General features: G+C 44.1%; 2 protein-coding genes and 1 non-coding gene across 5 annotated transcripts in view; 2 read left to right on the top strand and 1 right to left on the bottom strand.

Moving 5' to 3' along the window:
• The first annotated feature begins 1,419 nt into the window (after nt 1-1,419).
• LOC142368956 (PRELI domain-containing protein 1, mitochondrial-like) lies at nt 1,420-9,555 on the top strand. 2 transcript variants are annotated; one of them, XM_075451178.1, is made up of 8 exons: nt 1,420-1,565; nt 2,512-2,581; nt 3,492-3,556; nt 3,661-3,781; nt 5,662-5,887; nt 8,154-8,267; nt 8,612-8,690; nt 8,850-9,555. In XM_075451178.1, the coding sequence occupies exons 4-8, from the start codon at nt 3,690-3,692 to the stop codon at nt 8,960-8,962; spliced, it is 624 nt and encodes a 207-aa protein (XP_075307293.1). In that variant the 5' UTR covers nt 1,420-1,565; nt 2,512-2,581; nt 3,492-3,556; nt 3,661-3,689; the 3' UTR covers nt 8,963-9,555. The 2 variants fall into 2 exon arrangements, with proteins under 2 accessions (XP_075307293.1, XP_075307292.1); XM_075451177.1 differs by lacking the exon at nt 2,512-2,581.
• Nucleotides 2,014-2,085, top strand: trnag-ucc (transfer RNA glycine (anticodon UCC)). The gene has a single exon. It is a non-coding gene; the product is annotated as a tRNA-Gly (tRNA).
• Nucleotides 9,556-14,288: 4,733 nt separating the features above from the next.
• LOC142368947 (uncharacterized) overlaps nt 14,289-22,169 on the bottom strand; it is a 30,074-nt gene continuing 22,193 nt past the window's right edge. For both annotated transcript variants that reach the window (XM_075451164.1, XM_075451165.1), the window contains exons 10-13: nt 18,987-19,086; nt 16,983-17,100; nt 16,676-16,820; nt 14,289-16,595 (exon numbers count right to left, since the gene is read on the bottom strand). In XM_075451164.1, the coding sequence (XP_075307279.1) occupies nt 16,450-16,595; nt 16,676-16,820; nt 16,983-17,100; nt 18,987-19,086 (509 nt within the window). In that variant the 3' untranslated portion in view covers nt 14,289-16,449. The remainder of the gene's footprint in view (nt 16,596-16,675; nt 16,821-16,982; nt 17,101-18,986; nt 19,087-22,169) is intronic.

Genomic DNA, 22,169 nt, shown 5'->3' with positions numbered 1-22,169 from the left:
AAGTGGAGGACAGAAGAAGAAGTGTCAGGCCTAAAGAACTATCTACAGCAGATGAACAGGAGGAAATCTGACCCAAAGCCACCAAATAAAACAGAAAAAACACAAAAGAAAACAAAAGAAACACAAAATAAAACACTAAAAAAAACACCAAATAAAACAGAAAAACACGAAATAAAAAAAACACAAAATAAAACAAAAGAAACACCAAATAAAACACAACAAACACGAAATAAAACACAAAAAAACACAAAAGAAACACAAAATAAAACACAACAAAGACGAAATAAAACACAAAAACACAAAAGAAACACAAAAGAAAACAGAAAAACACAAAATAAAACAGAAAAATCACAAAAGAAAACAAAAGAAACAAAATAAAACACAAAAAACACAAAATATAACAAAAAAACCCACAAAAAATACAAAAAGTGTCAGGCCTAAAGAACTATCTCCAGCAGATGAACAGGATCTGAAAGTGATGTCCTTAAGAAAATCAGAAATGGGCTCCATGGAAGGGCGGCTGTCAAGAAGCCGTTCTTCAGGAAGGGAAACAGGGTCATCAGTAGAGTTTTTCCATCTCTTTCAAGCCCAAAAACCAATTTTAAAGTGCTCAGCATATAAATATTGATGTAGTGACCCAGTTGTAAAGTTAGTTGTTCAATATGTCCTCACTCCAGGTTAGCATCATGCTAGCTTATCCATTCATGGTTTGTTTGACAGTTGGCCCTTTCATTTTTAATTTTCTTCCATCTCTTCTTCAGTTTTGATTTTAAAATGGTCTCAGAAAATGGACCTTCGGATGGAAATTTGGCAAAAATCTCCATTTTCAGAGAATGAGGTTAAAGATTGACTCTATATTAGGACAGAAACCAAGTTTTGGTCATAGACGGGTTAAACAGTGAAAGTTTCCATGGAAGGGTGGCTGTCAAGAAGCCGTTCTTAAGGAAGGGAAACAGGGAGAAAAGGCTGAGCTGTGCCAAAGGACACAAGAAGTGGGCTGAAAATCAGTGGCAGCAGGATCTTAATCTGTGGGACGTCCAGATTAATGCAGAATGAAGCCACAGCTGCAGGTGAGCTCAGGTGAAGTATCACCTGTCCAGGAGCCTCTCTTTGGGCACCAAAAGGCCATAACATCCGAATATAACAATGATTTCTGAGAAAATGTTCCGTAGCTGAACGGCTCTGCACCACATTTCAGAAGGAAAACGTGCTTTTTATTCCACTACTCCTGCAGAATGAATCATTACTGAAAGATAAATCATGAAGTTATCATATTATTATGTGTTTTATGGCTGCTGGGGGCAGGAAACACGGAGAGGGCAAGTTTAAATCAGTCTGCTCCTCTCTTTGAGTTTCTGCTGGAAAAGTGATGAAAGCTCATCATCTGCTGGAGGAAAGTGGGATGTGCATGAGCTCTGATCTGAGCTGGCTCCACCGTGGCTCAGTCCCAGTGTGCAGAGGCAGCAAACCCCGCCGGGCTGACAGCGTTTCACCCATGCTGCCTCTGGCTGCAGCTCTGCGGGCTCCAGCAGCGAGCTCACCCCGCTGATGAGCCCCGGCTGCAGGTATGTTAGCTCCGCGGCTAGCCGTTAGCTTCCGCAGCAGCTACACCAGCCGGGCTGGTGCTAACCGGTTCTGTTAGCAGACATTAACCAAAGAGGACGACATTCGGACTAAAATGTAGGAAAACTAAAGGATAAGAGCCGAAGCTGTTGGGTGAAGGTGGTTATAAAACATGAACGCAGCCAATTAACGTCGGGTCGTCATAAAACACGAAGCTAGCTTCTGTTTAACAGTGATTAACTCCGTATGAAACAGCTAGCTGCTAGTTGTAATAAATTAATTATAACTAATGTCTGTAATGTGAATACTGTGGAAAGAAACGATGTGCAACAACACAATGAAAACAGAACCAGGGCCAGTTCTATTGGAGCTGAGTCCGTCCGTAAAGAGTTGCGTTGGCCGGGAATCGAACCCGCTAAGTATCCCGCTACAGTGAGGTCCTTATCGTGAGCGTTGGTGGTATAGTGGTTAGCATAGCTGCCTTCCAAGCAGTTGACCCGGGTTCGATTCCCGGCCAACGCAACTCGTTTTGTAACGGAGAGAAGTTTTTTCAGTTTCACTTTTATTTTCTATAGTCCGGCTAGTTGGCTGGGGTTTAAAAGATAAAGCGTCTTACTTCTCAAAACAATATGCGTTCAACAGAGTAATACATTTGCATCACAAAATCGTTTTGCATGAAAAAGTCAGACCTCGCATCGCTTGGCGCTATTTTTGCCTCCCTTAGTATCAATGCGTCCAATGTAAACTGTGCAGACCGAGCAGCAAACACCGCAACAGGTGCGGCTGTCGCTAGGTGGCTGTTAGCAGTGATATGAAGGGAGGCAGAAATAGCGCCAAGCGATGTGAGGTCTGACTTTTTCCTGGAGAACCATTTTGTGATGCAAATGTATTACTCTGTTGAACGCATATTGTTTTGAGAAGTAAAACACTTTATTTTTTAAACCCCAGCCAACTAGCCGGACTACCTTCATCAGCACCAAAACGAGGCTGGAACTCTGCTCACAGGACGCAGCAGGGGGTAAGAAGATGTTCAGAAATGATGCTGCTGATATGGGATGTGACACAGCTTCATGTCAAAAGAGGCGAACTGTCCCTTTAAGATATGCGCCTTTTTGCAGACTTATGATCAGATTGGTACTAACTCTGAGGACAGCAGTAAATATAAACTAAGGGGTCATATTATCAGGAATGACTTCTGTGATGATGATGATATACTGACAAGCACATTTAAAATGTGTAGATTATGCTAAAATAGCTAATTTTAGAGCATAATGTACTTCTTTTTATACAGTTCAGACATGAGAAAGTTACAGGCGTTAGGTTCTTTATGAGGTGATCTCAGTTATTTCCAGAGATGGGACCAAGTCACACATGTGCAAGTCTCAAGTAAGTGTCAAGTCTTAGCTTTCAAGTCTCAAGTAATTTTTTCTTGGTCAAGTCAAGTCAAGTCAAGTCAAGTCACTTTATTTTTGCAATTTAACCTGCAGAATCTGATCTTAATAAAGTGAAAACACAAAGATATAAGTAACTGTCAGTAAACATCATTGGCCAATGTGTCCAACCTGTCCACCCCGTATCATATCAAGCTAACGTTAGCTAACCACCGACTAGGCTAACAGGTTAAAATTAGCTAAAAGCTTAGATTAGCTTGACAAGCACTTACTGGTCAGAATGGATCTTTAAATGACGAACAAAGTTCAAAGTTATGCTAGATGCTTAACACTCAAGTCATTCAAGTCATCGTGTCTCAAGTCAAGTCAAGTGCCGAGTCTTTAACTTCCAAGTCCGAGTCGAGTCTCAAGTCTTTTCTTTCATTTTATGTCAAGTCAAGTCACAAGTCATCAAAACAGCGACTTGAGTCCCCATCTCTGGTTATTTCATCTGTAAAATGTGAGAAAAAGGTAATAAACATCTAATATTATTTTCAGAGACACAAGGAGACCTCGACAAAAAGGCCGATTTTTAATCTATCTGTGGAAAAACTCAGCTACAGGTAAACATATTCAGATAAAACGATCAACACACCAGTAATTGCCTGAATTAAACGACGTAATTAAACACCTATTTCCTGTTTCTGTTGGTTCTGTTTCCCTGCAGCTTCTGAATGAGGCAGCTGTGAGTCAGACATGGGGAAGTATTTCCACAGCGAGGTCGACATCAAGAGTCCGTGGCATCAGGTGCTGGTCGCCTTCTGGCAGCGCTACCCAAACCCATACAGGTAACGAGTTGTGCTGGAAACGCACCTCATCCACGCAGCTGCAGGTCCATGAGGTGTTAAAACAGTGGGATGAAAAGTGGCTGCTGCACATCCACAGTCTGTAGCTAACTCTGCTGGAACATTAGCCTCAGATAGAGTTCACCCACAGTCTGTAGCTAACTCTGCTGGAACATTAGCCTCAGATAGAGTTCATCCACAGTCTTTAGCTAACTCTGCTGGAACATTAGCCTCAGATAGAGTTCATCCACAGTCTGTAGCTAACTCTGCTGGAACATTAGCCTCAGATAGAGTTCATCCACAGTCTGTAGCTAACTCTGCTGGAACATTAGCCTCAGATAGAGTTCATCCACAGTCTTTAACTAACTCTGCTGGAACATTAGCCTCAGATAGAGTTCATCCACAGTCTTTAGCTAACTCTGCTGGAACATTAGCCTCAGATAGAGTTCATCCACAGTCTTTAGCTAACTCTGCTGGAACATGAGCCTCAGATAGAGCTCATCCACAGTCTGTAGCTAACTCTGCTGGAACATTAGCCTCAGATAGAGTTCATCCACAGTCTGTAGCTAACTCTGCTGGAACATTAGCCTCAGATAGAGTTCATCCACAGTCTTTAGCTAACTCTGCTGGAACATTAGCCTCAGATAGAGTTCATCCACAGTCTGTAGCTAACTCTGCTGGAACATGAGCCTCAGATAGAGTTCATCCACAGTCTGTAGCTAACTCTGCTGGAACATTAGCCTCAGATAGAGTTCATTAACAGTCCTTAGCTAACTCTGCTGGAACATTAGCCTCAGATAGAGTTCATCCGCTGGGCATTTCCAAGCCCCACCTGCCCCTGTCCCCCCAACATCAATATAGACAAATTACATTTCAACTTTATTGAAGTAACACCAAGTAACATCATATTTTATAATGAATCAAAATCAATAACATCAAATAAGACAAAGTTAAAAAAGAGAAAATAAAAGTGTTTCATTTACAATCTGTGCACAAAAACAACTAAAATGTATCCCTGCATTAGTGGCTGCAATGAGCCTGTTTTGCACAACTTCTCAAAACGTGGCTGCAGGCTTGAAACGGCCACTCAGAGTCATGCTCAATGTTGAGCTGAGATCGGTGTTTTGTTTTCAGAGATGCCACAACTGAGAAGCATGTGGTTGCATTTGTGTATTGTAACTGTATGTAACTTTGTATGAGGCCATTAGTGCTCGACTGTGAACCGACGCAGCCTTTACCAGGCGTTGCTCCTGCTGTCGATATTCTGCCAGTTTTCTTTTAAAGAAATCCAGCGGCTTGTTAACGTGACAGGGGTGTGTTATCTCCTTAATTAGTTCGGCCTCATGCTGTCTGCTAACGGCTTCAGACACAGAGCACACATCGGTGAACCCTAGGATCCTAGGATAGCTTTCATCATATTTTCTTTTCGGTTGGGTTTTTGGTTGACTTGGCCCCTGTGTCTTGTGTGTTTGTGATGGTGCTGGTGCTTCTTTTTGGTCCGAATCACAGATTTATCCATGTTGCTCACGCTACCTGCTACCTTGTTGTCTCGCTGCAATTAACGACCCGACATCAATCATTGTTTTTGCACTTTAGTTCCAGTTTACGTTTTTCTCCCAATGTCTCTCATAGTTTTAGCTGTTCATTATTACTTTGTTTGTGTGGGTGTTTTGTTTAGTGAATTATCTTTATTGTCAATAAAGAAAAGCATTAAAGATGGGCCCGTTTGTCGCGCCCCACACTTTGAGAAGCACTGCTTTAAAGGAACATTTCAGAACATTTTCTCACTTTAACAAACAGCAGGAGTGAGCAGCTCTGACCAATCTGAACTATAAACACCTTTTCAGACTCCTGACTCCATGAAATGATGTTTTGTGTGTCAGCTCACACGTCCTGACTGAGGACGTCCTGTACCGGGAGGTCACCCCCAGCAACCACCTGGTGTCGCGCCGGCTGCTGACCAAAACCAACCGGCTGCCGGGCTGGGCGGAGCGGGTCTTCCCCACCCACATGGCCCGGGCGGTCTACGTCCTGGAGGACTCCATCGTGGACCCCAACGCAAAAACTCTCATCACCAAGACCTGGAACCTGAACCACAACACACTGATGGTGAGACGCTCCGATTTACTTTGAATGGTTTTTACAAAACTTCTCGTTCTTTTTTTTTTTTTTGCGATCAAATTTTTCTTTATTCAAGAAATTTTTATACAAAAGGGGAAAAGAAAATGAGAACATGTCATAAAATGAAAAGCAAGTACATTACCAAGTAGTAAATAAGGTAATCACCAAGATCAAATAAACAGAAAACAATAAATAATTAACAACTTAAACTAAATCTGAAATCATATAAATAAAATCATTGTCCCCCTGTGTCAGTCTCTGAGGGAAATTCTCACCCTGAAAGATTCGAACCAAAACATCTTCTCTTGTTAAAGATTTCTATTCATTTTCCCAAAATTTCACCCGACATCTTCCATATAAACACTTCCTGTTAGCTGCATGAGCTAACGGCCGAACACTTCCCGTTAGCTGCATGAGCTAACGGCCAAACACTTCCCGTTAGCTGCATGAGCTAACGGCCAAACACTTCCCGTTAGCTGCTTGAGCTAACGACCGAACACTTCCCGTTAGCTGCGTGAGCTAACGGCCAAACACTTCCCGTTAGCTGCATGAGCTAACGACCGAACACTTCTCGTTAGCTGCATGAGCTAACGGCCAAACACTTCCCGTTAGCTGCGTGAGCTAACGGCCAAACACTTCCCGTTAGCTGCATGAGCTAACGGCCAAACACTTCCCGTTAGCTGCGTGAGCTAACGGCCAAACACTTCCCGTTAGCTGCGTGAGCTAACGGCCAAACACTTCCCGTTAGCTGCATGAGCTAATGGCCAAAAACTTCCCGTTAGCTGCATGAGCTAAAGGCCAAACACTTCCCGTTAGCTGCATGAGCTAAAGGCCAAACACTTCCTGTTAGCTGCATGAGCTAACGGCCAAACACTTCCCGTTAGCTGCATGAGCTAAAGGCCGAACACTTCCCGTTAGCTGCATGAGCTAACGGCCAAACACTTCCCGTTAGCTGCATGAGCTAACGGCCGAACACTTCCCGTTAGCTGCATGAGCTAACGGCCAAACACTTCCCGTTAGCTGCATGAGCTAACGGCCAAACACTTCCCGTTAGCTGCGTGAGCTAACGGCCGAACACTTCCCGTTAGCTGCGTGAGCTAACGGCCAAACACTTCCCGTTAGCTGCGTGAGCTAACGGCCAAACACTTCCCGTTAGCTGCGTGAGCTAAAGGCCAAACACTTCCTGTTAGCTGCATGAGCTAACGGCCGAACACTTCCCGTTAGCTGCATGAGCTAACGGCCAAACACTTCCCATTAGCTGCATGAGCTAAAGGCCGAACACTTCCCATTAGCTGCATGAGCTAACGGCCAAACACTTCCCATTAGCTGCATGAGCTAACGGCCAAACACTTCCTGTTTTCATGAGCTAAAGGCCGAACACTTCCCGTTAGCTGCATGAGCTAATGGCCAAAAACTTCCTGTTAGCTGCATGAGCTAACGGCCGACCACTTCCTGTTAGCTGCATGAGCTAACGACCAAACACTTCCTGTTAGCTGCATGAGCTAACGGCCAAACACTTCCCGTTAGCTGCATGAGCTAACGGCCAAACACTTCCCGTTAGCTGCATGAGCTAATGGCCAAAAACTTCCTGTTAGCTGCATGAGCTAAAGGCCAAACACTTCCTGTTAGCTGCATGAGCTAACGGCCAAACACTTCCTGTTAGCTGCATGAGCTAAAGGCCGAACACTTCCTGTTAGCTGCATGAGCTAACGGCCAAACACTTCCCGTTAGCTGCATGAGCTAACGGCCAAACACTTCCTGTTTGCATGAGCTAAAGGCCGAACACTTCCCGTTAGCTGCATGAGCTAATGGCCAAACACTTCCTGTTAGCTGCATGAGCTAACGGCCAAACACTTCCCGTTAGCTGCATGAGCTAACGGCCAAACACTTCCCGTTAGCTGCATGAGCTAACGGCCAAACACTTCCCGTTAGCTGCATGAGCTAACGGCCAAACACTTCCCGTTAGCTGCGTGAGCTAAAGGCCAAACACTTCTCGTTAGCTGCATGAGCTAACGGCGTCACTGATATGGCGTTTAGTTTCATTCTCTTCCTCATTTATTTTCATAAGAGACCTTCATTCAGGGGATATTATTCAAATAATAAATGTCTGACATCTAGAAGTAGTGAGTTTTACTCAGTGTGGTGGCTAAAGAAAGTTAAATTAAATACTTTTTACTTATGTTTAAACAGGAATCTTGGTTTGGATTGAAAGGTAAGAGTGCACTAATGATGTTTTAATATCTTTGCCCCTCAGACGGTGGTGGAGCGGTGTCTATTTGTAGAGGACCGCAGTCGGCCATCTTGGACCAAACTCAGACGGGAGGCCTGGATCTCCTCAGCCGTCTATGGCTTCGCCCGACCCATACAGGTAACAGGAGAGCACAAACGCCATCATTTTACCCAGTCTGAACCTCTGGTGCTGAGAGGAGAACCAGATCAAGATCGTTGGATCCGTTTTCTACTCATTAACTGATCGGTAGTTGTTCTAAACTACCACCATACATGATATAAGTCCATGAAACATCATTAAAAAGAAAACACGAAACAAATCAAACATCATTTGAATATTTATCCACTACTAAAAACTTAATAAATTACCGGTTAGCAGCGTATTCAAACCTGTTTGAACCTTCTGTTTGTAACTCGTAGCTATAGCGACGGTAAGATTCTCCCATTGCTCCGCCCCCCTGATCCTGTCTGCTTCTGCTGCAGGAGTTTGGCCTCGCCAGGTTTAAAAATAACCAAGTTACAGCCATGAGGGGGCTGGAATACGCTCTGTCCAGGATCCAGAGTAAGACCCACTTTGAATTAATCAATGTCTTTCACATTCTTTATGAAAATTTAAGGCATAAAGAAATGTTTAATGTAATTTTAGTTGCATTTAGCGTCATATAAATGCATTTATATGTTTTTGTATTTGTTTTTTTTTTCTCCTCCCCTTGTTCCACAGCTGAGGCCCCTCCTCATCTCCACGGCGACCAAGGAGACTCTTCAGAGAAGCACAAGCCCCTCCCATCGCAAACCACGCCCACCTCCACCCCGAAGCCCAGCCAGTTCGTCTGAATTCGAGCGGGAATCGAAGGGGGCGGGGCATCACATCAACCTCTGCTGTGATTGGTCACCTCATGGTGGCGGTCATCGGGTGATGAGGTGGAGCGTAAAGTGTCGTCTTTAAAAATCAACAAATCATTCTCAGGACTCAAAGGAACTGATTTAAGTTTCATTATTCCTCTTTTAAGCTGCTGTGTGGTCGGTAATCTGATCACTTCGGTTTTTAGATCATCGGTTAATTATTTCTGTTTGAATAAATTGATACAATTTTGTAGTATTTTTTTGTAATTATTTAATTATTTTTTGTCGTACAGTGACTCACTTGGTCGTCTCGCCTGCTGAATTAATTTAAAGTCACTAAAGTCACACTTGAAAAGATCAAATAAAAGTATTCTGCAGGGAACTTTTTTCTGCACATTTCTGCCCTCTGGTGGTCAGTTACTGATATTAAACACTTTTCAGGCTCTGGGTACCTGTGGTTGCTATGGTAATGCCTTTGTTTTGTTGTTACTTCCTTATTTGCATGAAGGTGAGAGGAGTCTTGTTGTACCTCAGATCAAGAGATGTCATTAAAGCTAAACTGGAAAAGTTTGTGAACCTTAAAACTGTGGTTTGGAGTGTTTTTTTTATTCACATTTCCAGGCCTGAAACCGCCCTGGAGCACTTTGGGCCTGAGGTAGCGCCGTTCACAATTTTGTTTTCCGGCCCTGTACCACACTTTAAAGGTGACATATTTATGGAAATGAAACTTTTTTCTGTCTGAAGTCACCAGCAAGTGAAAAACTCCCGAAACACAACCTCGTTTTCTTGTTTGAAAGTTCCTTATTTAACGAGCCGTCACCCCTCTGCTTCACTCCACCTTCAGGCTCCGCCCACTCACATCCGCCCTGCTGGACCGATGAAGCCAGCTTCTGTTGGAAATGTTCTATCAGAGAAATAACTCCTACTGGTTTATTTATGGATTTATTTTCTCCTTTAGCAGCAGCCAACACTAACAACTAACGCTAACAGCTTAGCTAATGAAGATGCCGTACACCAGCTTCTAAGGAGTTATTGCTGTTCCTTTAGCAGCTGCTAACAGCTTAGCTAATGAAGATGCCGTACACCAGCATCTGAGGAGTTATTGCTGTTCCTTTAGCAGCAGCTAACAGCTAACGCTAACAGCTTAGCTAATGAAGATGCCGTACACCAGCTTCTAAGGAGTTATTGCTGTTCCTTTAGCATCAGCTAACAGCTAACGCTAACAGCTTAGCTAATGAAGATGCCGTACACCAGCTTCTAAGGAGTTATTGCTGTTCCTTTAGCATCAGCTAACAGCTAACGCTAACAGCTTAGCTAATGAAGATGCCGTACACCAGCATCTGAGGAGTTATTGCTGTTCCTTTAGCAGCAGCTAACAGCTTAGCTAATGAAGATGCCGTACACCAGCATCTGAGGAGTTATTGCTGTTCCTTTAGCAGCAGCTAACAGCTAACGCTAACAGCTTAGCTAAATAAGATGCCGTACACCAGCATCTGAGGAGTTATTGCTGTTCCTTTAGCAGCAGCTAACAGCTAACGCTAACAGCTTAGCTAATGAAGATGCCGTACACCAGCATCTGAGGAGTTATTGCTGTTCCTTTAGCAGCAGCTAACAGCTAACGCTAACAGCTTAGCTAATGAAGATGCCGTACACCAGCTTCTAAGGAGTTATTGCTGTTCTTTTAGCAGCAGTTTCCTTTAATGATTTTAATATATCCAAAATGTTTAAACACAGTCATTAACGGTACACAAGCATTACTACGAGTTACGCTGCGTACATCTCCGGCTTGGTCCATCACTGTTGATGAGAAAGCATTGTTTGCTAGCATCTGCTGCTAGCTTACAGCTACATGCTAACCTGTTGCCCTCTGGGATCAACAGAGGAACTATCTGTATCTGCATGTGTAGAGCTGGAGGGTTTCTGGTCTGACTGGAGGAACAGCTTCATTATGTCTGTGTTTCTGCATTAAATCACACAGCTGATGTCCAGCTGTTGATGACAGACAGAAACTAACCGTTCACCAACGCCCTGTTGAAGCCTCGATGGTTGAACCTCTCAGGGAGCTCCTCGTCTCCGGTTTAAACATTTCAACATTTTTTCCAAGTATTTTGACCAAAGTCTCAAAAAAGATCTCAGAAAATTGTCTCAAATTGTCACCTTCATGGTCCCTTGAAGTCTTTGTGGCCTCGTCAACATGACAACAGTTTCATGTGTATGGCTGTGCATGTGCACGGTTCACATGGAAATGTGTTTTTATAAGTCACACCTGTAGGGGGAGCCAGAGAGCAACAAACAGCTGAACTCTCTCAGGTGTTACTTTAATTTCAGTCTCTGGAGCTTCTCAATAAGACGAACATGACCCGAGTCAAGTCGACCAGGTGGAATAAAACACAACTTTCACACCATCAAATTCACATTTTATTTCCATTTTAAATATCTTTTCTCGAGTCTTTGACCCGACGGGACTGACCTTCCTCTTTTACATCGTCTCATTCCAGCGATACTTCCAGAACTTAACAAAATTATAATAAAGTAACAGAAAACAATGAGTGAGATGCAAATAAAGACAGGAAACAAATACAAAACAAGAAACTTAATACTCTGAAGGGATGAAATGACACTTGATATTCATATATGACACATGTTGCAACTCTTCAGGGTTTCAGTGATTGGACCTTTGGCAGCAGATATTCATTCATACTGGTTTGGTTCTACAAAGTAACACTGAACAAACGGCCGAGTGTTCAACACTCAAACATAACTTTAGTAAAACTGAAAAACTGAGTATTTTCCAGGTGCTACAGTCTAACTAAGTAAAGCCTTTCACATTTTTCACAAACACCCTAATTTGAAAAGATGGAGGATATTAATTTGACTGCAGTCTACCACTTCACCACTAGATGTCACTACAGCCCATATATTGGGCCTTTCAATGAATAACATTGCATTCTGACCCAATAGACACTCAGTAATCAATAATGCATGGTGATGAAGTGAAAAACATGTTTAAAACAAATCCATTCCACATATTCCAGCATCATTCATTCATTTTCACGTTGCTGTTCGTGAACGTTAAAAGTAGGGCTGGGCAACGATTAACATGTTTAATCTAATTAATCACATGATTTTCCTGATTAATCACGATTAATCGCATTTGTACGCAGAATCCAAAAATGAATCCAAAAGTAGCGTATAGCTTTTAGCATTTAGCTTTATTTTAAATGTGCTGCCATATGAATGAAAGTGCCATAACATTTGTTGTGCAAACACACTTTTAACATCAGCATCTTTCTGTAGTTTTTATGTAGAAGCCTCGCTCCACTGTCTGTTTCCTTGAATGACTTGCTGCTATCAGTTGTGTGTTTTGCCTTTAAGTGATATTTTAGACTGGAACTACTACGCTGAGAAGACAAATCAACTTGGCAGTGTTTACAGATGACTTTGGTTCTGTCGACTCCGCCGTCTGGAAGAACTTTAACATGAAAATGGCTGAGTAAAAGTTCCGTACCCTTCTCCATGTTTGGTGGATCCAAAGATTACTTTCTTTTCCTGTTCCACAGCAGACAGCAACAGACTTTTACAAAATAAAAGCCTGTGAGCAACAGACTTTTACAAAATAAAAGCCTGTGAGTAACAGACTTTTACAAAATAAAAGCCTGTGAGCGACAGACTTTTACAAAATAAAAGCCTGTGAGTAACAGACTTTTACAAAATAAAAGCCTGTGAGCGACAGACTTTTACAAAATAAAAGCCTGGGAGCAACAGACTTTTACAAAATAAAAGAAATAATAAAACCTGCGTTTATGCGCGATAAAATATTTATCGGAGTTAAATAATTAACAAGTTAACGCGATAATAACGAGTTAACTCGCCCAGCCCTAGTTAAAATGTTAAAACAATATGTTGCACTAAGAGTAGTTTCATGACTAAAATGCACAAAGTGGATTGTATTTGGGTTGAATGTGCCTAAAGAAAATAAAACGTGTAAAAAGGAAAGTACCTGTACTTTCCTTTTAGCTCAGGCTGAAGGTGGAACACTGTCTGTGAGGCGTAACCATAACAACACATGAATTAAAAAACAAAACAAATCACTTCTCTGCTGCTGAACTAAACAAAATGTTCATGCATCCCTCTTTGGCCTCCACCACAGCAGGCTTAAGGCCAGCAATATGTTTGCTCTAATATGTGCCCGTTACTCCACCAGGGGGCACACCAGAGCACTCAGACAGGGGGAAAACACGCCATCCTCCAACATTTTCCTCAGAAAACAGATGTTTCCAACCTGCTACTGATCTCTCAGCAGCTATTTTCACAGGCATATTTGTCCCTGTGACTTTCCCTGCAGGCTTGACTTTAAAACTTCCTGCCGCTGACTATCCTTCGGCCCTACACTGCCCCTACTGGCCACCGATATATGGCAGCTTGTGAACACAGACGGATACGCCAGCCTCAGAGAAACATGTAAAACGTTTTTAAAGCTCCAGTGTTCAACTCAAAATACGGCAAACAGAAGCTACCAAGAGCAAAGGCTTAAAAAATTATAATACCTGTGTAGTTTTAACATCATGAAACATTAACAACAAAGAAACAGCAATAATTAACACTGATACATGTTGAGGTCCAGCTGCACTCGGCCTGCAGCTGAGCAGAAGGCTAAAATACGTAAAGGTAGAGAACTAAACAGCAGCTGCATTAACTGAGTTCAAACGGAAACAAAATAAAGGTTTTTAAAACAGTGATTAAAGCTGCCAGAATCCTAACAGCGAAACGGTCAGAAATGGGCCGGTTGCCTTTTCTTTCAAGCTCGAACATCCGATCAAACGTTTGGAAACTTTTAACGCAGATCAGAGCAGTGACGTCAGAAGTAGTTTTGCTTGTGATCCAGCAGAGGGCGCTCTCGTGTGCTCTTGATCTAATGCGCCCGCTGGTGAAACAAGCTAACGTTACATTAGCTGCGTTAGCTGCAGACAGAGGAAACCGAGGCCCTAATGCGTCCGCTGTTGAAACAAGCTAACGTTACATTAGCTACGTTAGCTGCAGACAGAGGAAACCGAGGCCCTAATGCGTCCGCTGTTGAAACAAGCTAACGTTACGTTAGCTGCAGACAGAGGAAACCGAGGCCCTAATGCGTCCGCTGTTGAAACAAGCTATCGTTACATTAGCTACGTTAGCTGCAGACAGAGGAAACCGAGGCCCTAATGCGTCCGCTGTTGAAACAAGCTAACGTTACATTAGCTACGTTAGCTGCAGACAGAGGAAACCGAGGCCCTAATGCGTCCGCTGTTGAAACAAGCTATCGTTACATTAGCTACGTTAGCTGCAGACAGAGGAAACCGAGGCCCTAATGCGTCCGCTGTTGAAACAAGCTAACGTTACGTTAGCTGCAGACAGAGGAAACCGAGGCCCTAATGCGTCCGCTGTTGAAACAAGCTAACGTTACATTAGCTACGTTAGCTGCAGACAGAGGAAACCGAGGCCCTAATGCGTCCGCTGTTGAAACAAGCTAACGTTACGTTAGCTGCAGACAGAGGAAACCGAGGCCCTAATGCGTCCGCTGTTGAAACAAGCTATCGTTACATTAGCTACGTTAGCTGCAGACAGAGGAAACCGAGGCCCTAATGCGTCCGCTGTTGAAACAAGCTAACGTTACGTTAGCTGCAGACAGAGGAAACCGAGGCCCTAATGCGTCCGCTGGTGAAACAAGCTAACGTTACGTTAGCTGCAGACAGAGGAAACCGAGGCCCTAATGCGTCCGCTGGTGAAACAAGCTAACGTTACATTAGCTACGTTAGCTGCAGACAGAGGAAACCGAGGCCCTAATGCGTCCGCTGTTGAAACAAGCTAACGTTACGTTAGCTGCAGACAGAGGAAACCGAGGCCCTAATGCGTCCGCTGTTGAAACAAGCTATCGTTACATTAGCTACGTTAGCTGCAGACAGAGGAAACCGAGGCCCTAATGCGTCCGCTGTTGAAACAAGCTAACGTTACGTTAGCTGCAGACAGAGGAAACCGAGGCCCTAATGCGTCCGCTGGTGAAACAAGCTAACGTTACGTTAGCTGCAGACAGAGGAAACCGAGGCCCTAATTCGTCCGCTGTTGAAACAAGCTAACGTTACATTAGCTACGTTAGCTGCAGACAGAGGAAACCGAGGCCCTAATGCGTCCGCTGTTGAAACAAGCTAACGTTACATTAGCTACGTTAGCTACAGACAGAGGAAACCGAGGCCCTGCTATGAAAGTTATGAAAGTTGTTTGCCTGCGTGAGGCAGCACATGTGACGGGATTCACACGAACACGTTTCTTATTCTTTTGGAAAGAAGTGACGTCTTACGCTGCTTTTCTCACCTTCGATATGAACACTTCCTCTGAGCTGCGTGAGCTAACGGCCGTCATTGATTTTATTTCATTCCATTCATTAGTTTACTGGAACATTTTGAATGTGAAGACACTTTAATTCAAATACTGTCACGTCTGTCATCTGGTGATAGTGAGCAGGGATGTTAATGTGGGACTTTCAGCCTGTTTTATTCAGCGTGGCGGCTCGCTGTAAACCTGCGCCGTGATGCTTAAGAGCAGTTTTTCAATCGGCAGCAGAGGCGCCACATAATCAAATGGAGCAATTATGTGTTAAAAATGTCGTGTTCGTGTGAATCCTGCCTGAGTACATCAGTGTCGAGTGCCTGCCTGCTTCGGCACAGTCGGTTACACCAGGGTCCTTCATATCAGTCTGAGAGTTTTAAGGAGAGTTTGTGGATCTTAGGAGGGAACTGGAGCCACGAGATATTTAACAGTTATGTCTCATAAAGTGAGGAGCTGACGGCTTCTTCTCTCAGCCGCCTTCAGCTGGTGCAGAACGCTGCTGCCCGTCTTTAACCAACACCAACAGACGTGTGCTCATCACTCCTGTTCTTAACTCCCTCCATCGGCTTCCTGTCCTTTATAGAACCGATTTTAAACTTTTAATGTCTGTTTTTAAAGCTCTTAACGGCCTCGCCCCGTCGTATTTATCTGAGCTTTTAACAGTCCTGGCAGAGCTCTGAGGTCAGCAGATCAGTTTCTGCTGGAAGTGCCCAGGTCAGAATACAAACCCTGGGGTGAGCGAGCCTTTTCCCAAAGCTGCCCCCAGGCTCTGGAATAAGCCCCCCGTCCAGCTGCGTCTCATTTCTGACCTGGGCCTCTTCACATCTAGGCTATAAACCTACTTATTAAGGATGGCTTTTAATAACCAGTAGTATGATGACACTTTTATCTTATTTTATCTAATTCGATTTTGTTGTATTTTATGGCTTTCACTGTTCTTTTATTGTTTTTACTTCTTCTTCTCTTTATTTATCCCCTGCTGTAAAGCACTTTGGTACACTGTAATGATTGTCTGTAACGGGCTGTATAAATAAAATACATTTACATTTACATTAAGGCCCCCGTTTGTCCCTGATCCGTCTGCTGCTTGAACCACAGAAAAGCCAAAAGCCTGACGTTCAGTAGCCGTTTCTGCCGAACCATCTCGCTCTGGCGATCACGTCGTTGGCAAAGTCACCCGTTGGTGTCACGCGGTCCAGGTCGCCGGGAACTTGGAGAGCCTCTCTGAGTTTTTCTGGTCCTGAGATGTAGGCGACCAGCGATCCTGAAGCAGACGCAGGGTTCGGATTAATGTTCATGGATCTGCTGATTTCTGAGTTCAGGACACAAGGAAGTGGTTTGTACCGATAAGCTTCTGCTCGCTGTTCCAGCTGCTGAACTCCTCCGCCTGCCTTACGTTCTTCATGAGGTGGATCAGGTATTTGGTCCCGTCGTCGATGTGCTCCAGGCTGAACGGGCCGCCCGTCACGGCGTGGAACGTCTTATTGATCTGCAACGAGTCAGTCAGCAGGAAACTACCACACAGACAGTCAGCAGGAAACCACCAGAACACACTGACAGTCAGCAGGAAACCACCAGGACACACTGACAGTCAGCAGGAAACCACCAGGACACACTGACAGTCAGCAGGAAACCACCAGGACACACTGACCTGCATGAGTCCGTAGCTGTTGCTGTCGAACTGCCCGTAGCCGCTGGGCTGCAGGACGGTCCCGCCCAGAGACTGCTTGGATATGATGGCGGCGATCAGGGCGGGGCTGATGTTGTGCCTGCAGAGGACAGCAGCCGGTAACGCCAATAACACCAACAACACCAATAACGCCAACAACGCAAATAACGCCAATAACACCAATAACGCCAATAACGCAAATAACGCAAATAACACCAATAACGCCAACAAGGCAAATAACGCCAATAACACCAACAACACCAATAACGCCAATAACACCAATAACGCCAATAACGCAAATAACGCCAATAACACCAACAACACCAATAACTCCAATAACGCCAATAACACCAACAACACCAATAACTCCAATAACACCAACAACACCAATAACTCCAATAACGCAAATAACACCAATAACTCCAATAACGCAAATAACACCAATAACTCCAATAACGCAAATAACACCAATAACTCCAATAACGCAAATAACACCAATAACTCCAATAACGCAAATAACGCCAATAACGCCAATAACACCAACAACACCAATAACTCCAATAACGCCAATAACACCAACAACAGCAATAACTCCAATAACGCAAATAACACCAATAACTCCAATAACGCAAATAACACAAATAACGCCAATAACACCAATAACGCCAACAACGCCAACAACGCCAACAACGCCAACAACGCCAATAACGCAAATAACACCAACAACGCCAACAACGCAAATAACACCAACAACGCCAACAACGCCAACAACGCCAACAACGCCAATAACGCAAATAACACCAACAACGCCAACAACGCTAATAACGCAAATAACGCCAATAACACCAACAACGCCAATAACGCAAATAACACCAACAACGCCAACAACGCTAATAACGCCAATAACGCCAATAACACCAACAACGCCAACAACGCTAATAACGCCAATAACGCCAATAACTCCAATAAAGCCAATACCGCCAATACCGCCAATAACGCCAACAACGGCAACAACGCAAATAACGCCAATAACGCAAATAACGCCAATAACTCCAATAAAGCCAATACCGCCAATAACGCCAATAACAACAATAACACCAATAACACTGAGTTGAAACAGAATGATAATAATAATAATAATAATAATAATACATTTAACTTTTTTTTAAAAGCGCCTTTCTCAACACTCAAGGACACTTTACAACACATTAAAAACACAATAAATAAAATAACACAAGTTAAAAAGAGGCTAGAGGGAGAATGCGGCTTTAAACAGACGGGTTTTGAGTTTTGATTTGAAGAGGAGTAAACAGTCGGACAGTAAGGGACTGTGACCAGAATTGACCAGAACTGTGACTAGAACTCGTCCCCTGACCAGAACTGTGACTAGAACTCGTCCCCTGAACAGAACTGTGACTAGAACTCGTCCCCTGACCAGAACTGTGACCAGAACTGTGACTAGAACTCGTCCCCTGACCAGAACTGTGACCAGAACTCGTCCCCTGAACAGAACTGTGACTAGAACTCGTCCCCTGACCAGAACTGTGACCAGAACTCGTCCCCTGACCAGAACTGTGACCAGAACTGTGACTAGAACTCGTCCCCTGACCAGAACTGTGACCAGAACTGTGACTAGAACTCGTCCCCTGACCAGAACTGTGACCAGAACTCGTCCCCTGACCAGAACTGTGACCAGAACTGTGACTAGAACTCGTCCCTTGACCAGAACTGTGACCAGAACTCGTCCCCTGACCAGAACCCGTCTCGGGACCAGAACTCGTCCTTCCTCCACCTCCCCACCACGTATTGCTGATCATGAGAGAGGCAGACGTTGCTCAAATCTGAAGAAGTGAAGAAAGTCTTCCCCTCCCCACAATAAAGCAGCTCAGTGTGAATCTGTTACTTTGACCGAAGACATTTCAGTGAAGCTTCAGTGAACTGTGTCAGCTGGTGAGTTTCTATATGTGTCTGACTTGTAGAACGCACTTTAGTCCCACTTGGATGATTTTGTCTTTGTACTTGGATATCGCTCTCAGGTCTTGCTCAGCCAGGATGTTGGATGCTTCAACTCCAACCACCAGAGCGTCTGAAAAAGAAAGTTGGACACAGAGACGGACATCAGGCTTTTAGATCCACAGACACACCAACCAGGCTTTTAGATCCACAGACACACCAACCAGGCTTTTAGATCTACAGACACACCAACCAGGCTTTTAGATCTACAGACACACCAACCAGGCTTTTAGATCCACAGACACACCAACCAGGCTTTTAGATCCACAGACACACCAACCAGGCTTTTAGAGACACAGACACAACAACCAGGCTTTTAGATCCACAGACACAACAACCAGGCTTTTAGATCTACAGACACACCAACCAGGCTTTTAGATCTACAGACACACCAACCAGGCTTTTAGATCCACAGACACACCAACCAGGCTTTTAGATCCACAGACACACCAACCAGGCTTTTAGATCCACTAGACACACCAACCAGGCTTTTAGATCCACAGACATACCAACCAGAATTTTAGAGACACACCAACCAGGCTTTTAGATCCACAAACACACCAACCAGGCTTTTAGATCCACAGACACACCAACCAGGCTTTTTGATCCACAGACACACCAACCAGGCTTTTAGAGACACACCAACCAGGCTTTTAGATCCACAGACACACCAACCAGGCTTTTAGATCCACAGACACACCAACCAGGCTTTTAGATCCACAGACACACCAACCAGGCTTTTAGATCCACAGACACACCAACCAGGCTTTTAGATCCACTAGACACACCAACCAGGCTTTTAGATCCACAGACACACCAACCAGGCTTTTAGAGACACACCAACCAGGCTTTTAGATCCACAGACACACCAACCAGGCTTTTAGATCCACAGACATACCAACCAGGCTTTTAGATCTACAGACACACCAACCAGGCTTTTAGATCCACAGACACACCAACCAGGCTTTTAGATCCACAGACACACCAACCAGGCTTTTAGATCCACAGACATACCAACCAGGCTTTTAGATCTACAGACACACCAACCAGGCTTTTAGATCCACAGACACACCAACCAGGCTTTTAGATCCACAGACACACCAACCAGGCTTTTAGAGACACACCAACCAGGCTTTTAGATCCACAGACACACCAACCAGGCTTTTAGAGCCACAGACACACCAACCAGGCTTTTAGATCCACAGACACACCAACCAGGCTTTTAGATCCACAGACATACCAACCAGGCTTTTAGAGACACACCAACCAGGCTTTTAGATCCACAGACACACCAACCAGGCTTTTAGATCTACAGACACACCAACCAGGCTTTTAGATCCACAGACACACCAACCAGGCTTTTAGATCCACAGACACACCAACCAGGCTTTTAGATCCACAGACACACCAACCAGGCTTTTAGATCCACAGACACACCAACCAGGCTTTTAGATCCACAGACACACCAACCAGGCTTTTAGATCCACAGACACACCAACCAGGCTTTTAGATCCACAGACACACCAACCAGGCTTTTAGATCCACAGACACACCAACCAGGCTTTTAGATCCACAGACACACCAACCAGGCTTTTAGATCCACAGACACACCAACCAGGCTTTTAGATCCACAGACACACCAACCAGGCTTTTAGAGACACAGACACACCAACCAGGCTTTTAGATCCACAGACACACCAACCAGGCTTTTAGATCCACAGACACACCAACCAGGCTTTTAGATCCACAGACACACCAACCAGGCTTTTAGAGACACAGACACACCAACCAGGCTTTTAGATCCACAGACACACCAACCAGGCTTTTAGATCCACAGACACACCAACCAGGCTTTTAGAGACACAGACACACCAACCAGGCTCACTGTGCACAGGATGGGGATGAGGTGAATGAAAACCATAGAAACTGACTGTTTGTGCATATTTGGGGATGGAAACAACGAGTCATATTTAACCACGAAGTGACTCACCAGCTGTTTCTGGTCTGAGACGACAAACAAACTCTGCGACCGACTGACGTCTTCCCAGGTGTGATATAACATCCCAGGTGTGATATCCCAGGTGTGATATAACTGGGATATAACATCCCAGGTGTGATATCCCAGGTGTGATATAACTGGGATATAACATCCCAGGTGTGATATAACTGGGATATAACATCCCAGGTGTGATATCCCAGGTGTGATATAACTGGGATATAACATCCCAGGTGTGATATAACATCCCAGGTGTGATATAACATCCCAGGTGTGATCTAACTGGGATATAACATCCCAGGTGTGATATAACTGGGATATAACATCCCAGGTGTGATATAACATCCCAGGTGTGATATAACTGGGATATAACATCCCAGGTGTGATATCCCAGGTGTGATATAACTGGGATTTAACATCCCAGGTGTGATATAACTGGGATATAACATCCCAGGTGTGATATCCCAGGTGTGATATAACTGGGATATAACATCCCAGGTGTGATATAACATCCCAGGTGTGATATAACTGGGATATAACATCCCAGGTGTGATATAACTGGGATATAACATCCCAGGTGTGATATAACTGGGATATAACATCCCAGGTGTGATATAACTGGGATATAACATCCCAGGTGTGATATAACTGGGATATAACATCCCAGGTGTGATATAACTGGGATATAACATCCCAGGTGTGATATAACTGGGATATAACATCCCAGGTGTGATATAACTGGGATATAACATCCCAGGTGTGATATAACATCCCAGGTGTGATATAACTGGGATATAACATCCCAGGTGTGATATAACTGGGATTTAACATCCCAGGTGTGATATAACTGGGATATAACATCCCAGGTGTGATATAACTGGGATATAACATCCCAGGTGTGATATAACTGGGATATAACATCCCAGGTGTGATATAACATCCCAGGTGTGATATAACTGGGATATAACATCCCAGGTGTGATATCCCAGGTGTGATATAACTGGGATTTAACATCCCAGGTGTGATATAACTGGGATATAACATCCCAGGTGTGATATCCCAGGTGTGATATAACTGGGATATAACATCCCAGGTGTGATATAACATCCCAGGTGTGATATAACTGGGATATAACATCCCAGGTGTGATATCCCAGGTGT

This window comes from Odontesthes bonariensis, chromosome 19 (genome assembly GCF_027942865.1).
Source record: "Odontesthes bonariensis isolate fOdoBon6 chromosome 19, fOdoBon6.hap1, whole genome shotgun sequence".
In the NCBI taxonomy this organism is placed as follows: Eukaryota; Metazoa; Chordata; class Actinopteri; order Atheriniformes; family Atherinopsidae; genus Odontesthes; species Odontesthes bonariensis.
This window is presented reverse-complemented; position numbering and strand designations above follow the sequence as displayed.